The sequence below is a fragment of the Lagenorhynchus albirostris genome, chromosome 16 (genome assembly GCF_949774975.1).
Source record: "Lagenorhynchus albirostris chromosome 16, mLagAlb1.1, whole genome shotgun sequence".
Classification (NCBI taxonomy): Eukaryota; Metazoa; Chordata; class Mammalia; order Artiodactyla; family Delphinidae; genus Lagenorhynchus; species Lagenorhynchus albirostris.
Window position 1 is genome coordinate 21,123,728 of NC_083110.1, and position 16,382 is coordinate 21,140,109.

The 16,382-nt window shown below is 38.5% G+C and overlaps 1 protein-coding gene across 4 annotated transcripts in view; it reads right to left on the reverse strand.

The window, feature by feature from the left end:
* The window catches only part of SLC25A16 (solute carrier family 25 member 16), a 37,074-nt gene extending 22,222 nt beyond the window's left edge, over positions 1-14,852 (reverse strand). For all 4 annotated transcript variants that reach the window (XM_060126063.1, XM_060126062.1, XM_060126064.1 and 1 more), the window contains exons 1-4: positions 14,623-14,852; positions 9,577-9,669; positions 4,681-4,814; positions 3,901-3,964 (exon numbers count right to left, since the gene is read on the reverse strand). In XM_060126063.1, coding sequence (XP_059982046.1) covers positions 3,901-3,964; positions 4,681-4,814; positions 9,577-9,669; positions 14,623-14,743 — 412 coding nt within the window. In that variant the 5' untranslated portion in view covers positions 14,744-14,852. The remainder of the gene's footprint in view (positions 1-3,900; positions 3,965-4,680; positions 4,815-9,576; positions 9,670-14,622) is intronic.
* Positions 14,853-16,382: the final 1,530 nt, after the last annotated feature.

The following is a 16,382-nucleotide window of genomic DNA, read 5'->3' on the forward strand; positions in this document are numbered from 1 at the left end:
ATTAAGTTCCTTTTTCTCTACACTCTCTCCAGAATTTATTATTTATAGACTTTTTGATAATAGCCATTCTGACTGGTGTGAGGTGATACCTCATTGTGGTTTTGATTTGCGCTTCTCTAATAATTAGCGATGTTCAGCATCTTTTCATTTGCTTGTTGGCCATCTGGATGTCTTCTTTGGAGAAATGTCTATTTAGGTCTTCTGCCCATTTTTTGACTGGGCTGTTCATTTTCTGAGGAATAAGGAATTCAAGTGGCTGGCTCAAGAAATGTAACAAGCCGCTGGCATAGAAAGTTTAATAACATTCCCCCATACTTATGGAGGACCTCAGATCTTTCAGAATGTTTTCACAGAATTCTTTACTCTGACCCTTAGAACAACTAAGAAAGAAAGGGAGTTGAACAATCATAAGTTCTACTTTAACAAATGGATAAATGAATTATGGCAGGCTCAGATGATCTGCCCATAGTCAAAGGGCATGTATGTAATGGAGGCCAGCCACGATCCCAGGCAGTAAGTGTTCTGTCCATTTGACCTCCCAGCCTTACGCCAAGCACTAAACTAGAGCAGACCAGAAATGGCCATAAGCAGAACTCAGCTCGTTGCTTCTGGTTTCTGACAACTTCCTTCTTTTTCCTCTTCTCTATCCTGTCACTCTTAGTTTCATAGGAACTGGCAGATCAAGATTTATTTCAAACAAGTGAAACACACAGAAAGAAAGGAGAAGGCCTTCCTTAAATATACAAACCTTGATTCTCAGTCTCTAGTTTTTCCTTTTTGAATGACTGAGATTCAACATGTACTGGATTGTAGTTGTAGGATGAGGGAAAAGGCTGAAGTTCAAAAAAGCTTTAAAATAAGCTCTGTTGAAATGATCATGAAAAACATACCATTTTTAATTTTGGCAAATATAAAATTTCCAAACTTATGTTCAAAGACCACCAAAAGTACAGAAGCAAAGATACCAGATATAAATAAAATTAACCAGAACATTTATTTCAACTGTTTAAAATCATAAAAGCAAAATGTAAATTATAATTACTTAAACATGGTAATAAAAAGAGAAATACTGGTTAATGGAAGCACTAGTCTTATCTATAATAGCTAGAATTTTTTTAACCTCTTTTCTTTAAAAATTAAAATTTATACTTAAAGTTCCTTTGGTTTATTATTATTTTCTAGTGTATATTGAAACCTTGATGTTAACACGTCTTTCATTTCAGAAATATGAACACGCTAGTCAAGAAATAATCAAGTGCCACGAAAAGGAAATAATACAAAGTCTTTAGGATTTTACTCACATTCATAATCCTACTTCATCTTTCCTACAACCCTAAAAGAAAGAATTTGACCTGTCACTTATAAAATCAAATTTAAGAGACAAAAAAATTTTTAAGTGATGTAAGAAATCATAAATTTTAAGATTTGGAAACTTTACTAAAATTTTCCTTCTGTAAAATAAGAGATAATCATAGCACTTTCCTCACAGTATCTTTCTGTGAACTACATGTCAAGTACTCAAAGATTACATGGCAAGTGCTCAGGTCTGTGAAGGGTACAAAGCAAGTGAACAATACATGCTAGCTAACGTTACTCACCAGCACTGCCATGCCAGGGTAAAATACTAAAATATTTCTATAGCAGTTGACAAATAGCTGTTGCTCCAGCTTCCAAGATCTCCCACATCATGACTCTGGTAGTCTCTTCCCCAACCAGAGCTCCCACCACCACCACATACTGTGTCCTGATCCAGCCATGAAAAAGTTAGTTGGAGGCTTTCAGAGCCTGTCCTATTTGTTAGTACCTCTACGGTTGTTTTGCTAAATATTTTAGATAATATTCCTGGTTACTTTTAATACTTATTGATCTTGGGTCACTCTGCCAGAAGTCAAAAAGAGTTAAATAAACATTGCGTAAGGCAAAACCATGGATAAGGTAGGTCAAGTTGGACATTATAAATCTAGGTCCAAAAAAATCAACTGAAATCCTACAAACCTTGTGATAACCACATAGTTAAGATTTTGATATACCACCTTCCAATGGTCTTATTTCCATTAGCAGAAATAAAAACTGTTAACGTGTTGGTTTATAACCTTGCAGATATTTCTTTAATGAATATTTACATATGTATTTACTTTTTAAAAACCAAAATATGATATAGCATATTAAACATTATCTTTTGTAACTTCCTTTCTTTCTACATATGATGTAAACATCCTTCTCTGTCAATAAATACAATTCTACAAATGCACAAAAAAATCTAGTACTGGAAGTATAGAATTCTGACATGGTTTTTTTTTTTTACCACTCTTCTATTGCTACATACTTAAATTACCTTTTGGTGTGAGAAACAAAAAAACAATGAAAATCTAACATTTAAAAAAAAATCAATATAAAAAAAAGTTTTAGTGGAAAACATGAATAAATGTTTTTATCTTAGAATGGGGAAGGCATTTCTCAACACAATTCAAAAAATTTTGAAGCCACAGAGGAAAAGACTAACCCATTTGGCTATGTAATATTTCTATATGGGGGGGAACTTTTGGATGATTTTTCCAAAAAAATCACAAATAAGGTTAAAAGACAAATCTAGAACTGGGAAATAAAATAATAGCAATATTTGACAGAAAAAAAAAATAATGTCCTAATTCCCAAACTCATAAAAATGAATATTTAAAGAATAGAAACAATTCAAGGCTGAAAGTAAGAAATACAAATGGTCAATAAACATTTGAAAAGCTGACCAAGTTTACTCATAATTAATTGCCAAATACTAAAAATTTAATAAGGCCCAATGTTGATATGGTATGTAGGGGAAAGGGCTACTGAAAGCATTAAGGAGATCAGTTGTTTGCAAAGGTCTATCAAAAATTAAATACAGGGCTTCCCTGGTGGCGCAGTGGTTGAGAGTCCGCCTGCTGATGCAGGGGACACGGGTTCGTGCCCCGGTCCGGGAAGATCCCACATGCCGCGGAGCGGCTGGGCCCGTGAGCCATGGCCGCTGAGCCTGCGCGTCCGGAGTCTGTGCTCCGCAACGGAAGAGGCCACAACAGTGAGAGACTCGCATACCGCAAAAAAAAAAAAAAATTAAATACACATATCCTCTGATAAAGTAATTTCCCTTCTGAAAATTATTCTACAGATATATTCACACAAGTACAATGTGTTATTTGCAAAACAAAAATTTTAAGTATCCCAAACGTCAATCAATAGGGGACTGAGTAAATAAATAATGGGCCATTTTTACTGTAGAATATAACACAGTTCTTCACAAAATTAAGAAAGATCTATGTACTGATACAGAAGAGAGTCCTAAGATAACTATAAAAGTTCTAATCCTACAGAATAGTATTGGAAAAAAGCACACATAAGAAACTGCTAATAGTGATTGCTTCTAGGGAGCAGAACTATTTTCATTGTATAGGAATATGTATTACTGTAGTCATTATAATTTTTTTAATTTTTTGAAAGAAAAAAATAAACATTTCCAGAAGGAGAACTGTCAAAGGGAACGTATGATTTTCACATAGCTGTAAGTTTAGACTACTCCTTATATCTCCTACTGTAAAACACTCTGAGTTGGGATATTAATGATTTCTTGCATAATTGAGCATAGGAAGATAACAAATGTGTGCTACTTAATCAATGTCACACATAGTACCTAAAGCAAATTAAGTATTTTAATAGAAAATTAATTTGCAGAAATAAAATATACCCACTCCTGTATAGCACAGGGAACTATATTCAATATCCTGTGATAAACCATAATGGAAAAGAATATTAAAAAAAAGAATGTCTCTATGTGTATAACTGAGGCACTTTGCTGTACAACAGAGATGGCACAACATTGTGAATCAACTCTACTTCAGTTAAAAACAAAAAATTACCCACTCCTCTTACCTGCCATGGACCCAGCCATTAATCTGTGTACATGACCAGAAACTCCCAGTTTTGTAGTTATTAACTAGAAACCAAAAACATCAAATTATGCACTTTTACAGAAGCAATCTTGCCAAATGTACTATATTACACATTGATGACCACAAATACTCAAAGTGTGAATGGGAGTAGTAGGAATAAAATGCTACTATAGACAGTGAAGTCTTGATACTGCTTACTTTTCATTTTAAGATACCCTATGATAATTTTTAAAAAATTATTCTTAGGATACCCTATGAAATTTAATTCATTAAACTCCTTTCTGTGTTAAGATGTTTGAGAGAATAAACTTTTAGTCAGCCAGAAAAGAGAAACTTAGTATGATGGGAAAAGCTGTTAACTTACATCATTACTCAAAAACAGACTTTCACAATATGGTCTCACTAGTTTATTTAATAAGAAAATCCAGTGTTCCTCTCCTACAACTGAGAAACAAAAAGCATATCAAAAAGCTATTAATATTTTATGGATTTATTATTAGCTACTTGAAGGATACTTTGGCTCTTCTTCCTAAGTATAAATGTAAACAATTTACTAAAAAATGACTAACAATCCTGGAACAGATAACTCTAAAACCAAGTTATATTTAAAAACTTAAACTATCACAAGCCTTAGTCTTTCAAAAAGGCATTACTTTATCCATTCATCCAAAGTAACTTTAAAGGTCAAAGCAAATGCCTTGTCAATTAAGTACAATATTCAAAGACACAAAAGAGGAAAATAAGATAAAGTTTCAAGTACCGTTTTATAATGCTCAAATGCCATAAACTGGATTGCACCATAAGGAAAAATTCGAATCATCATTGCACCATTCCCTTTATACAATCCAAGGTATCCCTCCTTTTGGGGAACAGCACGCAATGTAGAAAATACTCCTATTTTTAGAAAGATTTTTAGAAGAAAAATACTATTAAAACAGAGAAAACTACCTAAATCCAAATTTTCATGATAATCACAGATAAAGATTACTATGCCATCATTCATGATATAATTTTGCTTGAGGAATTACATGAATAGTAATTTCTGTATAACAGTTAAAGCTACTTAAAATACATCATATGTCCAAATTATGTAAATATTCCTCATGTAAAAATATAAAACATACTATAGCAAGAACAGCTACAAATTATAGTAAATTATATTTATAATTATTGTAAATTAATTAATCTCTAGCAACCTAAAAGAATATTAATAGAAATATATTCAACATCCAGATAATACACTGTGGATGACTATCTGGAAGGATGAAGGAAGGTTTCCCAGACTGACCCAGACACCTGTGTGGTTTGTTTACGAAAGAAGCTGCTAAATAAAAGAAACAAATAAAAAACCTACCAATTAAAAAACTATTTAAATTGGGGGGCAAATTTTCATTAGTAGTACACTTTAATTAGGAATAGAGATAAACAAAGGCCTGAGTTCTGATCCGATATACTGATATGTTTATTATTCTAATAATGTCAATCACTAATCCTATTTGCAGTACAGACTTCTACATTCCATTATTAAACTATTTAAATTCCAATATTAAACTATTTAAATTCAGGTTCCTTTCCAAATTTTTCAAACAAAAATCAGATCAAATATGAAGGTAAATCACTGGGCTCATTTCGAATTTTAGAATTCAAGTAACCTTTTGATCCCTTCGCAGAAATCAAAACTGTAGGTACTTACTAACATCCAAGAAAAGATATACTCTAAAAGCATTTTTAATAAGCAGATATCTAAGTGGACTAATAATGTATTAAAAAGAATTCTATTTGGGTTGTTCCCTGCTGGCCTAGTAGTTAGGATTCCAGGCTTTCACTGCTGTGGTCCGGGGTCAATCCCTGGTCGGGGAACTGAGATGTCGCAAGCCACGTAGCGCGGCCAGGGGGAAAAAAAAAATAGAATTCTACTATATATATATATATATATATATATATATATATATATATACACACACATACACACGTACAGCTATATGTATAATATAAAGTTCTTCCAAAATACATGAATAATACAACTAAATATATTCACCCTTCCCTAAAAAAAATTCTATCAAAGACATCCTCTTGCTGGAAGAGAAGAGTAATGATAAGCTCAGTTTAATTTTATTTAAATGTGTTTGTAATAACTTAAGGGTAATCAAACTTAGAACAGTGGCCACCTAGCAGGAACAGGAAGGCTAACGATAAGAGAGAGTACAGAGGAGGTTTCAACTGTACTGATGATGTTTATTTCTGACTTTCTGTGCAGCTCCCCATATGTTTATTATATTATTCTCTAAAACTCTTTGATTGTTACAAATATTTAAAGAGAAATCATTAGTAGAAGTGAAATAAAGTTATTTCAAAAAAAGGAAATCCAGGGACTTCCGTGGTGGTCCAGTGGTTAAGCCTGCGCTTCCAGTGCAGGGGAGCACAGGTTCAATCCCTGGGCGGGGGGGCGGGAACTAGGATCCCACATGCCGTGGGGCCAATAAATAAATAAAATTTTTTTTTTAAAAAAAGGAAATCCAGGAAACAAGGAGCAGGGGAGGGTGGCTGGGGAGGATACAAGAAAAGCACAATGAACAGAAAACATAAATCTATGATTGAAAAAAAAATCTAAAAGATATAAATCCGGGACTTCCTTGGTGGTCCAGTGGCAAAGAATCTGCCTTCCAGTGAGGGGACACGGGTTCGATACCTGGTTGGGGAACTAAGATCCCACATGCTGCGGGGCAACTATGCCCGTGTGCTACAACAAAAGAACCCACAACGAAGATCCCGCATGTCGCAACTAAGACCTGACACAGCGAAAAGTAAATAAATAAAATTTTAAAATATTTTTTAAAAAAAGATATAAATTCTTCTATTAAAAGCCAAACTCTCAAATTCTGTTAAAAGGCAATGCCTAACCAAATGCTTTTCACAAAAATCTCACCTAAAACAATAACACAGAAAGACAGAGGAAGACTGAATGTTGAATGTTTTCAAATGGCATTTAAATATCCATTGAGATAATCACGTTATTTTTCTCCTTCAACCTATAGTCTACTATTTTTACTTTGGGAAATTGAGATTTTCTTTATGGCCTAACACTGAACCAAGTTTTGCATGTGTTACAAGCATATTTGGAAAGAATATGTATTCTCTGCAGGGTGCAAAGTCCTCTTGTCTATGTTATATCAAGCTTGTGTGTTATTTAGATCCTTTTCTGTATCTTTATTTTGTCAAGATAGGATTACAAGGAATTAACAGTTGGTAAAATATAAGCATATGCTTGTGTATATATACATAAGCTCTGAAGGAAAAGGGAAGAAAACTGTAAATGCTTGATTCTAACGAGGGGACAAGGAGAAAGACGTTTGCTTTTGCACTTTTTGAATTATGAACTTGTGAAAATATTATACATTCAAAAAATAAATAAAATGTAAAAATAACAAAATTTAAAGGATTTTTAAAGAATCCTATTATGATTCAGCTACCTATTTTTATATCACATTGACTGTAAAAAGTTAAATGGAGGTCAAAGATTTTTAATATACTACAGGAAAAAATTCTTTACACTCGGTGCAAATTGCGGAGGAAGAAATTCTAATTATACCCCTTCCTTTTCATTTGGTCACAATAATTTTGATTCAAAATAAAAAGTAGTTTTTGATGCCTTGGAAATAACGCCATACACTTTTTAAAGGAAGCTAAAGTACAAATTTTATTCAATAGCATACCTTTATCATCTTTAATTTGACTGTGAAAAATCATGTTTTTAAATTTAAGCAAAACTGAAAAACTATCTTATGCATGTAAAAAGGGAGGCACCTAGAATAAAATGCCCAACAATATTTTTAAAATAAATTAATAAGCTACTAATACTTTTCTTTTGGCTTGTATATTTTAAAGATACATGAAACTCCATACACTACACCAATAGTTCATTGCTGCACTACAGGAATTCTGTTTCAAATTCTGCATGCCTTGTAGGGTACACTGTAACCCGTGGCATGCAGCCCTGTAGAGCGTGAAATCTAATGTGAATATGTAAACTAACGATTACAAATCAGGAAACAAAACAACATACATCAGCATGGGGAGAAGTTTAAAAGAATAAAACAATACTGCTCAGACATTCATATGCTGGGTCACTGTCAAACACCACGAGATATTGGGTAATATAATTCATCTCCTTTTCACCCTCAATTTAGACTACAAAAGAAAATCATTTCCTTCCTTTCCAGTTTTATATAATCTCTCAATAAGTTCAAAGGTCTGATTCTTTCTATACATGAGCAGTACACTGAGAAGATATAGAATTCATTTCTAGATACAAAGATATTAGCAAAATTTTTCTTTCAATTTAAAGAACAGACTTGTATTAAAAATATTGACAGGAAAATGAGACACGATAAATATAAAATCACATTTTAAAAACCCAATTGTTAAAATAATTGATTCTTATTCACTCTGTTAAATATCTTTCTTAAAAATGATGCATAGATCATGCAGAGCTCACATCATTCCCATTACTGAAGCATGAAACTGTAAAGCAATGGAGTAGTATGAGTTAGTTGCCTTGACCTAACTTCTTTCTTGGTCTCTATTCATATTAAATTTATTCTTTTAAATCTTCTTCCCTCTAATTGAAAATTTAATATATGTTTAACATGTATTATAAATTAGCTTAGAGGAAAAAAATTACCTATAATCTCACCACTGAAAATTAACCACTTAATGTTCATATTTCTCCTTCTAGCCTTTTGTCTAAACACATTTACTTAGATAAAATGCAATATGATTAAACCATTTGCAACATTTTTTCATTTAACTAATATATTATGAACATTCTTCCTAGTCAATTAATATTCTTTTACAATTTTTTATGATTGCAAAATAGTCTATAATATGGACTTATTTATTTAAGTAATACTTTTATTTAACTTAGCCAATTCCCTATTAAACATTTTGGTTGGCTCTTTTTTTTTTAAACCAACATAAATAATGCTTTCACTCTTGTATATACATATTTGAGCACATTTCTGATTACTTGCTTGAAACAACCTCCTAGAACTAGAATTGCAAGGACAAAGAATATGTATCTTTTCAAGACTTTTGATGCATATCACCAAAATGCCCTCCAAAAAGGCTATAAAAAATCCTTACTCCCACCAATGATATATCAGAGTGTCCATGTTAACTATAATAGCTGGTTTTTATGTTTACAAGGAACAACTAAGGGCTCGATATTTTTTTAACAATGCAAGTTTATACTAATTGCATTGGATTCTGCTTGCCCTAAGATATCTATAACACATGCTTAAGTGTTTAAAGGAATAAACCTTATCTCTATCACTAGTTGGATTTTTTTTTTAAATCAAGCTGAGCTATTATGTGTGTCCATTAAGGATGTGATTTGTTAATCTCAATAAACAAATATGTAGTACTTACTTCAATGATTCAAAGATTTTAGAGTACATTAGTACCCTAAAATGATAAACATATATAACCACTATTGCAAATGAAATGATTAAAATAGCTAAGAGATACATCCCTTGTAAAATCTGCCCCCAAACTTGAACTCCCTTTTGTGTCCTCTTTCCACTATAATTCACAACTAGAAACGAAGACAGCAGATGGATAACATTTTCATTTTTCTCTTTAGCATCAATTAACTCACCCAAGTGTTTGTAATGGTGATTGTGAGCTTGTAATAAAACCTTCACTCGATCCAAAGGAGCAACTGTTGTTTTGGCACAGCATCCAGCAATACCTAAAAAATTTGAAAAGATCAGAAAGAAATTCCATATCATTTCTTTCCAGATGGAAATCATTATTTAGAGGCTAGCATACCCTCTAATCTCTAATTTTATCTCCATGGGTAGAACTGCCCAGTAGCAGGGATATGTAGATGATGGGCCCCCATTCTCTACAATTTAATTATTGAGCATGTCAGACTTAATAAGTTTGAAGAGTGTAAATCTGCCCCCTAATTCCTGATGAACATTGGAATCTTGCTAAATGTGGTTATGGAGACAGACACTTGGAGGGACTTACCCACCTATAAGCCTCTGTTTGAAATAACATCTTCTTCTTCTGGATGACTTCTCATTGAAATAATCAAATTTCACCCGTAAAATTCAGTCATTCATTTATCCACTCAGCAATTATGTATTTGGTCCCTACCACATGCCACTGTGCAGACATCTGGATGACGGTAAAGTGCATACATGGGCTTTAGCATAAATCAGAATCCAGGTGAGCCCTAATAGCTTGGCATGCTTCTAAGGTGACAGTATATAAAGATTTTTTGCTACAGACTGTTTGTGTCCCCCCAAAATTCATACGTTGAAAACTAATTCCTAGTGATGGTATTTAGAGGTGGAGGTGGTATTAGAGGAGGTGATTAGGACCCTCATGAACGGAATTAATGCCCTTATAAAAGAGGCCCCAGAGGGACTTCCCTGGAGGTCCAGTGGTTAAGGCTCTGTGCTTCCACTGCAGGGGGGCACAGGTTCAATCCCTGGTCGGGGAACTAGGATTCCGCAGGCTGTACGGCCAAGAAAAAAAAGAGGCCCCAGAGAGATCCCTGGCCCCTTCCACCATGCAGAAACACCAGCTATGAGGAAGCAGGTCCTCCCCAGATATTTGCTGGCACCATGACCTTGGACTTCCCAGTTTCCAGAACTATGAGAAAGAAGTTTGTTGTTTATAAGTCACCCAGATTACAGTATTTTTGTTATAGTAGCCTGAACCATCTAAGACACTTCTGTAAGGTACCTTACATGTAGTAAGCACTCAACCAAATGAGTTGTTACTATTATAACAAGGTGGACAAAAATGTCCTTGGTGTCTTTTTTTTTTTTTTTTTTGCGGTACACGGGCCTCTCACTGTTGCGGCCTCTCCCGTTGCGGAGCACAGGCTCCGGACGCGCAGGCTCAGCGGCCATGGCTCACGGGCCCAGCCGCTCCGCGGCATGTGGGATCCTCCCGGACTGGGTCGCGAACCCGTGTCCTCTGCATCGGCAGGCAGACTCTCAACCACTGCGCCACCAGGGAAGCCCCCTTGGTGTCTTTTTTATGGTTATGTTAAGCTCTTCATCATTGCATATTTGTTAAGGAAGGTACAAGAGGACTGGGATACTGTGAGTCTCTTTACTACTGCATCCCCAGAGACCAGTTCAGGGCCTGGCACCTAACAGGTACTCAATACCTGTTTACTGAATGAATGAAGAGTCTTACTTTACAAACTTTTAAAAATATAAGACAAAATCACTCAAAATCCACACACATTTACTTAATAGCTCAGCATGTAACTGATGCTAAAATGCATATTCTGAAATACCCAAAAATAAAATGCCTATTTGTACTCAAATATTAAATCCACATATAAGTTTCTATATCAAGCTTCTCTTATCTGAACTAATGGAAATAACAGTTATGGCTACTCAAAATTGAGAATAAGCTAAAAATAATTTTCATTCGGTATATTTGGTTTCAGAATAGTTTTTTATATAATTATCTTCCCATTCATTATGAAATAACCACATAAAAATTATTTAGAAACTGTTGAATAAGTAGTTTCTTTTAACAATATCTTTACTTGCTTATCACACCACTTTATAGCTCAATTAATCATCACAAAAGTCCACTGAGTAAGGTCAAGTAGCCTTTATCTTCATTTTGAACAGCTGAACTTAAGATATTTGCCAAAGACGACTTCCCTGGCGGCACAGTGGTTAAGAATCCGCCTGCCAATGCACGAGACACGGGTTCAAGCCCTGGTCCGGGAATATCCTGCATGCTGCGGAGCAGCTAAGACCCTGCGCCACAACTACTGAGCCTGCGCTCTGGAGCCCACAAGCCACAACTACTGAACCTGCATGCCGCAACTACTGAAGCCCGTACGCCTAGAGCCAGTGCTCCTCAACAAGAGAAGCCATGGCAATGAGAAGACTGCGCACCACAACGAAGAGTAGCCCCCCACTCACGGCAACTAGAGAAAGCCTGCGTGCGGCAATGAAGACCCAGTACAGCCAAAAATAAATTAATTTATTTATTTAAAAAAACAAAGATTTGCCAAAGACCACTGCTAATCACCAATAAAAAACATGTATGGGTCTTCCCTGGTGGCGCAGTGGTTGAAAGTCCGCCTGCCGATGTAGGGGACACGGGTTCGTGCCCCGGTCCGGGAAGATCCCACATGCTGTGGAGCGGCTGGGCCCGTGAGCCATGGCCGCTGAGCCTGCGCGTCCGGAGCCTGTGCTCCGCAACGGTAGAGGCCGTCGCAGTGAGAGGCCCACGTACCGGGGGAAAAAAAAAAAAATCAGGTTAAAAACACATATGGTGGGGCTTCCCTGGTGGCGCAGTGGTCTGCCTGCTGATGCAGGGGACACGGGTTCGAGCCCTGGTCTGGGAGGATCCCACATGCCGCGGAGCGACTAAGCCCGTGCGCCACAACTACTGAGCCTGCGCGTCTGGAGCCTCTGCTCCGCAACAAGAGAGGCCGTGATAGTGAGAGGCCCGTGCACTGCGATGAAGAGTGGCCCCCGCTTGCCACAACTAGAGACAGCCCTCGCACAGAAACGAAGACCCAACACAGCAAAAATAAATTAATTAATTAATAAAAAACAACAACAAAAAAAAACACGTATGGTTTCCTTTGTACCCGGTACTAGGCTAAGAGATTCAACTGCAGGCACTATGCCAAGGCTTTTACAGGTCCTTTCTCATTTAATCATTACAATTACATTCTGAGGTAGGTACTCTATTTTCCCATTTAAAGGATGGGGAAACTGAGGCAAAGGGAGGTTAAGTAACTTGCCCAATGGTATTTTCTCATATCACTTGGACCAGGAGCGCCTATAATGGTTATAAAAATCTGTGAGCAACTTTTTTTTTTCCTTCCCATTTCAATGACAACTTCATCCTTTCAGCTGCTCAAACCAAAATAAGTCCCCCTTGACTTCTCTTCTTTACCCATCTCTAATCTGTCAGAAAATCATTTATTCTATCTATATCCAGATTATCACAATTTTTCACCACCTCCCCTGCTACTAACCTGATCCAAGCCACCATCATCTATCATCTGAATTACTGCAATAACCACCAAACGGGTCTCCCTGCTTCCATATTTACATCCCTGCAGTTATTCTCCACAGAGCAGCCCAAGTAATCCTTTGGAAACATGTCATATCATGTCACTTCTCTACTAAAGACCTGCAATGGCTCCCTACTTCACTCCAAGTAAAAGTTAGAATCTTTACAGTGGTTTACAAGACCCTTCATTTCCTGTCCCCTTTAACTTTCTAACCTCCTTCCCCCATCAGCACCACCTGGCTCCAGCCACGTAGGTCTCACTGCTGTTCTTTGAACCGATAAGCTCCTCCCTGACTTTGAAGACTTTGCTTTAGCTTTTCTTCCCACCTGGAAGGCTCCTTCTTAGACATCAACTTGCTAAACTCCCTCACGTTTTCAAGTTTGCTCAAGTGTCATCCTCCCAATGAGACATCACGAATTATCCTATTTAATACTGTACCCACGTAGCCTCTACATTTCCTTGCCCCATTCTCCTTTTTACTTCTTCCCATTCCATTCGTCATGTTCTAATATACTATATAACTTATTTTTTCATTTTGCTTATCGCCTTTCTCACAAGTCCCCAACCAATGTAAACTCTAGGATCTTTGTTTTATTCCCTTATATACACTGAGCATGTAGCAGACACTGAAATATTCCTTGTATAAATAAATGAATGACCTTTTTATCAGCAGAACAAAATAATTCTTAACACTATTGCAGCATACAGATATCTTTCTACAAGTCCTCATAATGTGGAATTTTAAAAATTCCCAGCCTTTACAAATAATTAAATGATGACAACCCAGACAGTCAACTAAGAGATGGTAGAGACTGAAACACCTCTTTATGGGAAAGCAGAAGAAATTTCTGAGAGACAATATGAAACTTCTGGCCCGACAGTCACACCAATAGTAGGGCTGGGGCTTCCCTGGTGGCGCAGTGGTTGAGAGTCCGCCTGCCGATGCAGGGGACACGGGTTCGTGCCCCGGTCCGGGAAGATCCCACATGCCGCGGAGCGGCTGGGCCCGTGAGCCATGGCCGCTGAGCCTACGCGTCCGGAGCCTGTGCTCTGCAACAGGAGAGGCCACAACAGTGAGAGGCCCGCAAAAAAAAAAAAAAAAAAAAATAGTAGGTTTGTACCAGCTACCTGTCAAGTACCTGTGGCACAGTTTTCTAGAATCACCGGAACCAGCTTTGCTTGTAGACAGTTTTGCACAATTTCCCAGTCATCCTTAAAAAGCTGACCTCCCATGTTTATTTTCAAGCAAACATCAAAATCCAATTCTACTGTCCGTCGTGCAGTCTTTATAAAAGAAAGGAGTGCCCAGCATGTTGCACTGAAACCCTGACGTCCTTTAAGGGACTCCCCTCTTTTTCCTACTATCCAACCCTGAAGAACTGGTGCCTGGTTCAGCCCTTCCACGGCTCCAGCCGCTCCTCGACAGCTCGAGACCCTTCCTCCCCAGGATCCTGCTGTCATTAGTCAAGGGATTCTTAGAGGTTACAGCGGGTCCGGGCAAACACCTGCCAGGGCATTGGAGCAGCCAGAGTCCAAGAATGTTATCGCGGCCGCATACACCCGACCTGCCCCGGATCCCGCCCCGGCCACTCAGTGCGCGGCCAGGTCCTCCCGGCGGAAACCCACCTCCGGCCAGGAAGGAGCGCAGCCAGTAGAAATCTCTGCGGGCGGCTGGCCCTCCGGCTCCTGCCGCTTGCGGCATCGCGGGAGGTGGCTCGGCTGCTGCCAGGGCCGCCGCCGCCGCCATCAGGACCAGGGCCGCGTCGGGAGCTTTGGTCGCTAACTTATAACCCAAGCGCCCTAGCCATGGCCAGAGCGGGCAGTGACAGGGCACCGACCGCCGCACGGCGGGACGGAACACCATGGGCGGCGCGGCGCTGGCTGATGGCGTAGGCCAGGGGCGGGGCCTGGGTCAAGGCCCGAAGCGGGAGTCGCCGGGGCTGGACACCTCCCACTCTCACCAGCCTCGCACCACATCTCTACTTCTGGCCTCGCTGTGCAGGCGTCTTCTGTTACACGCGGAAGAAGGGAAGAATGGCCCGCGAGAAGGTCCTTCCAAAACCCACCACCTCAGAAAGCACTCCCCCGCCCATCAACCCATATTGATCATTGTTCGACATGTAACCGTCCATCGGGCTGCCTTCTGACCTTCCCAAAATGAACCCTTTCCAGAACCAACCTTTGGTTCCTCACTATTTCCAGGAACTTCTGAAATTGCACTCTCTCCCACCTGATCAGGTATACCTTCTCAGATCTTCTCGCTGAACCTCACATTCTGCCTCCCTAACCCCCCCACCAACTAAGCTTCTATTCCACCCCCAACCCCTCTGCCAAAGAAATAATTGCTAAAGCAAGTTCTTCTTTCTTTGGGGTGCTACGAATTACACAAATACTTCTGCCTTGCCAGGACTTTCTGAATCTGTGCTTTGTGCTTAGCTCTGAAATTCCAGCGCTCTACTCCCCACCAACTCCTAAACTCTCAGGAACCTCCCAGTTTCTTCTCCCTGACCCTGCTGTATTACAAGACTATTTTTTTCAAACCACCCCTTACCCAGCACTATTCTCTTACTGTGCGTCCCTCATCACCTCCAACTTGAGCAAAATTCATACCTATTCTTTGTGACCAAAGTTGTTCTGAACTTTTATCCTCTTTTTCAGAAATTACCTATTATAATTTTCATTAATACTTACTCCAATCTTCCCTATTATTGACACTGGTCCCCACTTTCTCTTTCTATGGATATGCCTCTGCAAGGTGTTTCTAGCCAACATTTATCATTAATGGTGAGTCCAGATTTCAAATTTATTTTTTCCCATGCTCCCAATATTCAATTTCTACCAGAAAATACAGACCCATATAATAATATCATTATTTATAATTTGCATGTCTAATGTGAAGAATTGAAAGCTCCCAAAAGTGGGGATGGTTGCACAACATTGTGAATGTAATTAATACTACTGAACTGTACACTTTAAAATGGTTAAAAGAGTAATTTTTTTTTTTTTTTGGCCGTGCGGCTTACGGAGTGACCAGGGATTGAACCCGTGCCCCCTGCAGTGGAAGTGCAGAGTCCTAACCACTGGACCGCCAGGGAATCCCTGAAGTATGTTTTATTACAATAAAAAAGTACAAGAAAAACCTCCCTAAGGTTTTTTTTTTTTTTTCTTTTTTTTGCGATACGCGGGCCTCTCACTGCTGTGGCCTCTCCCGCCGCGGAGCACAGGCTCCGGACGCGCAGGCTCAGCGGCCATGGCTCACGGGCCCAGCTGCTCCGCGGCACGTGGGATCCTCCCGGACCGGGGCACGAACCCGTGTCCCCTGCATCGGCAGGCGGACTCTGAACCACTGCGCCACCAGGGAAGCCCCCTCCCTAAGGTTTTTGTTT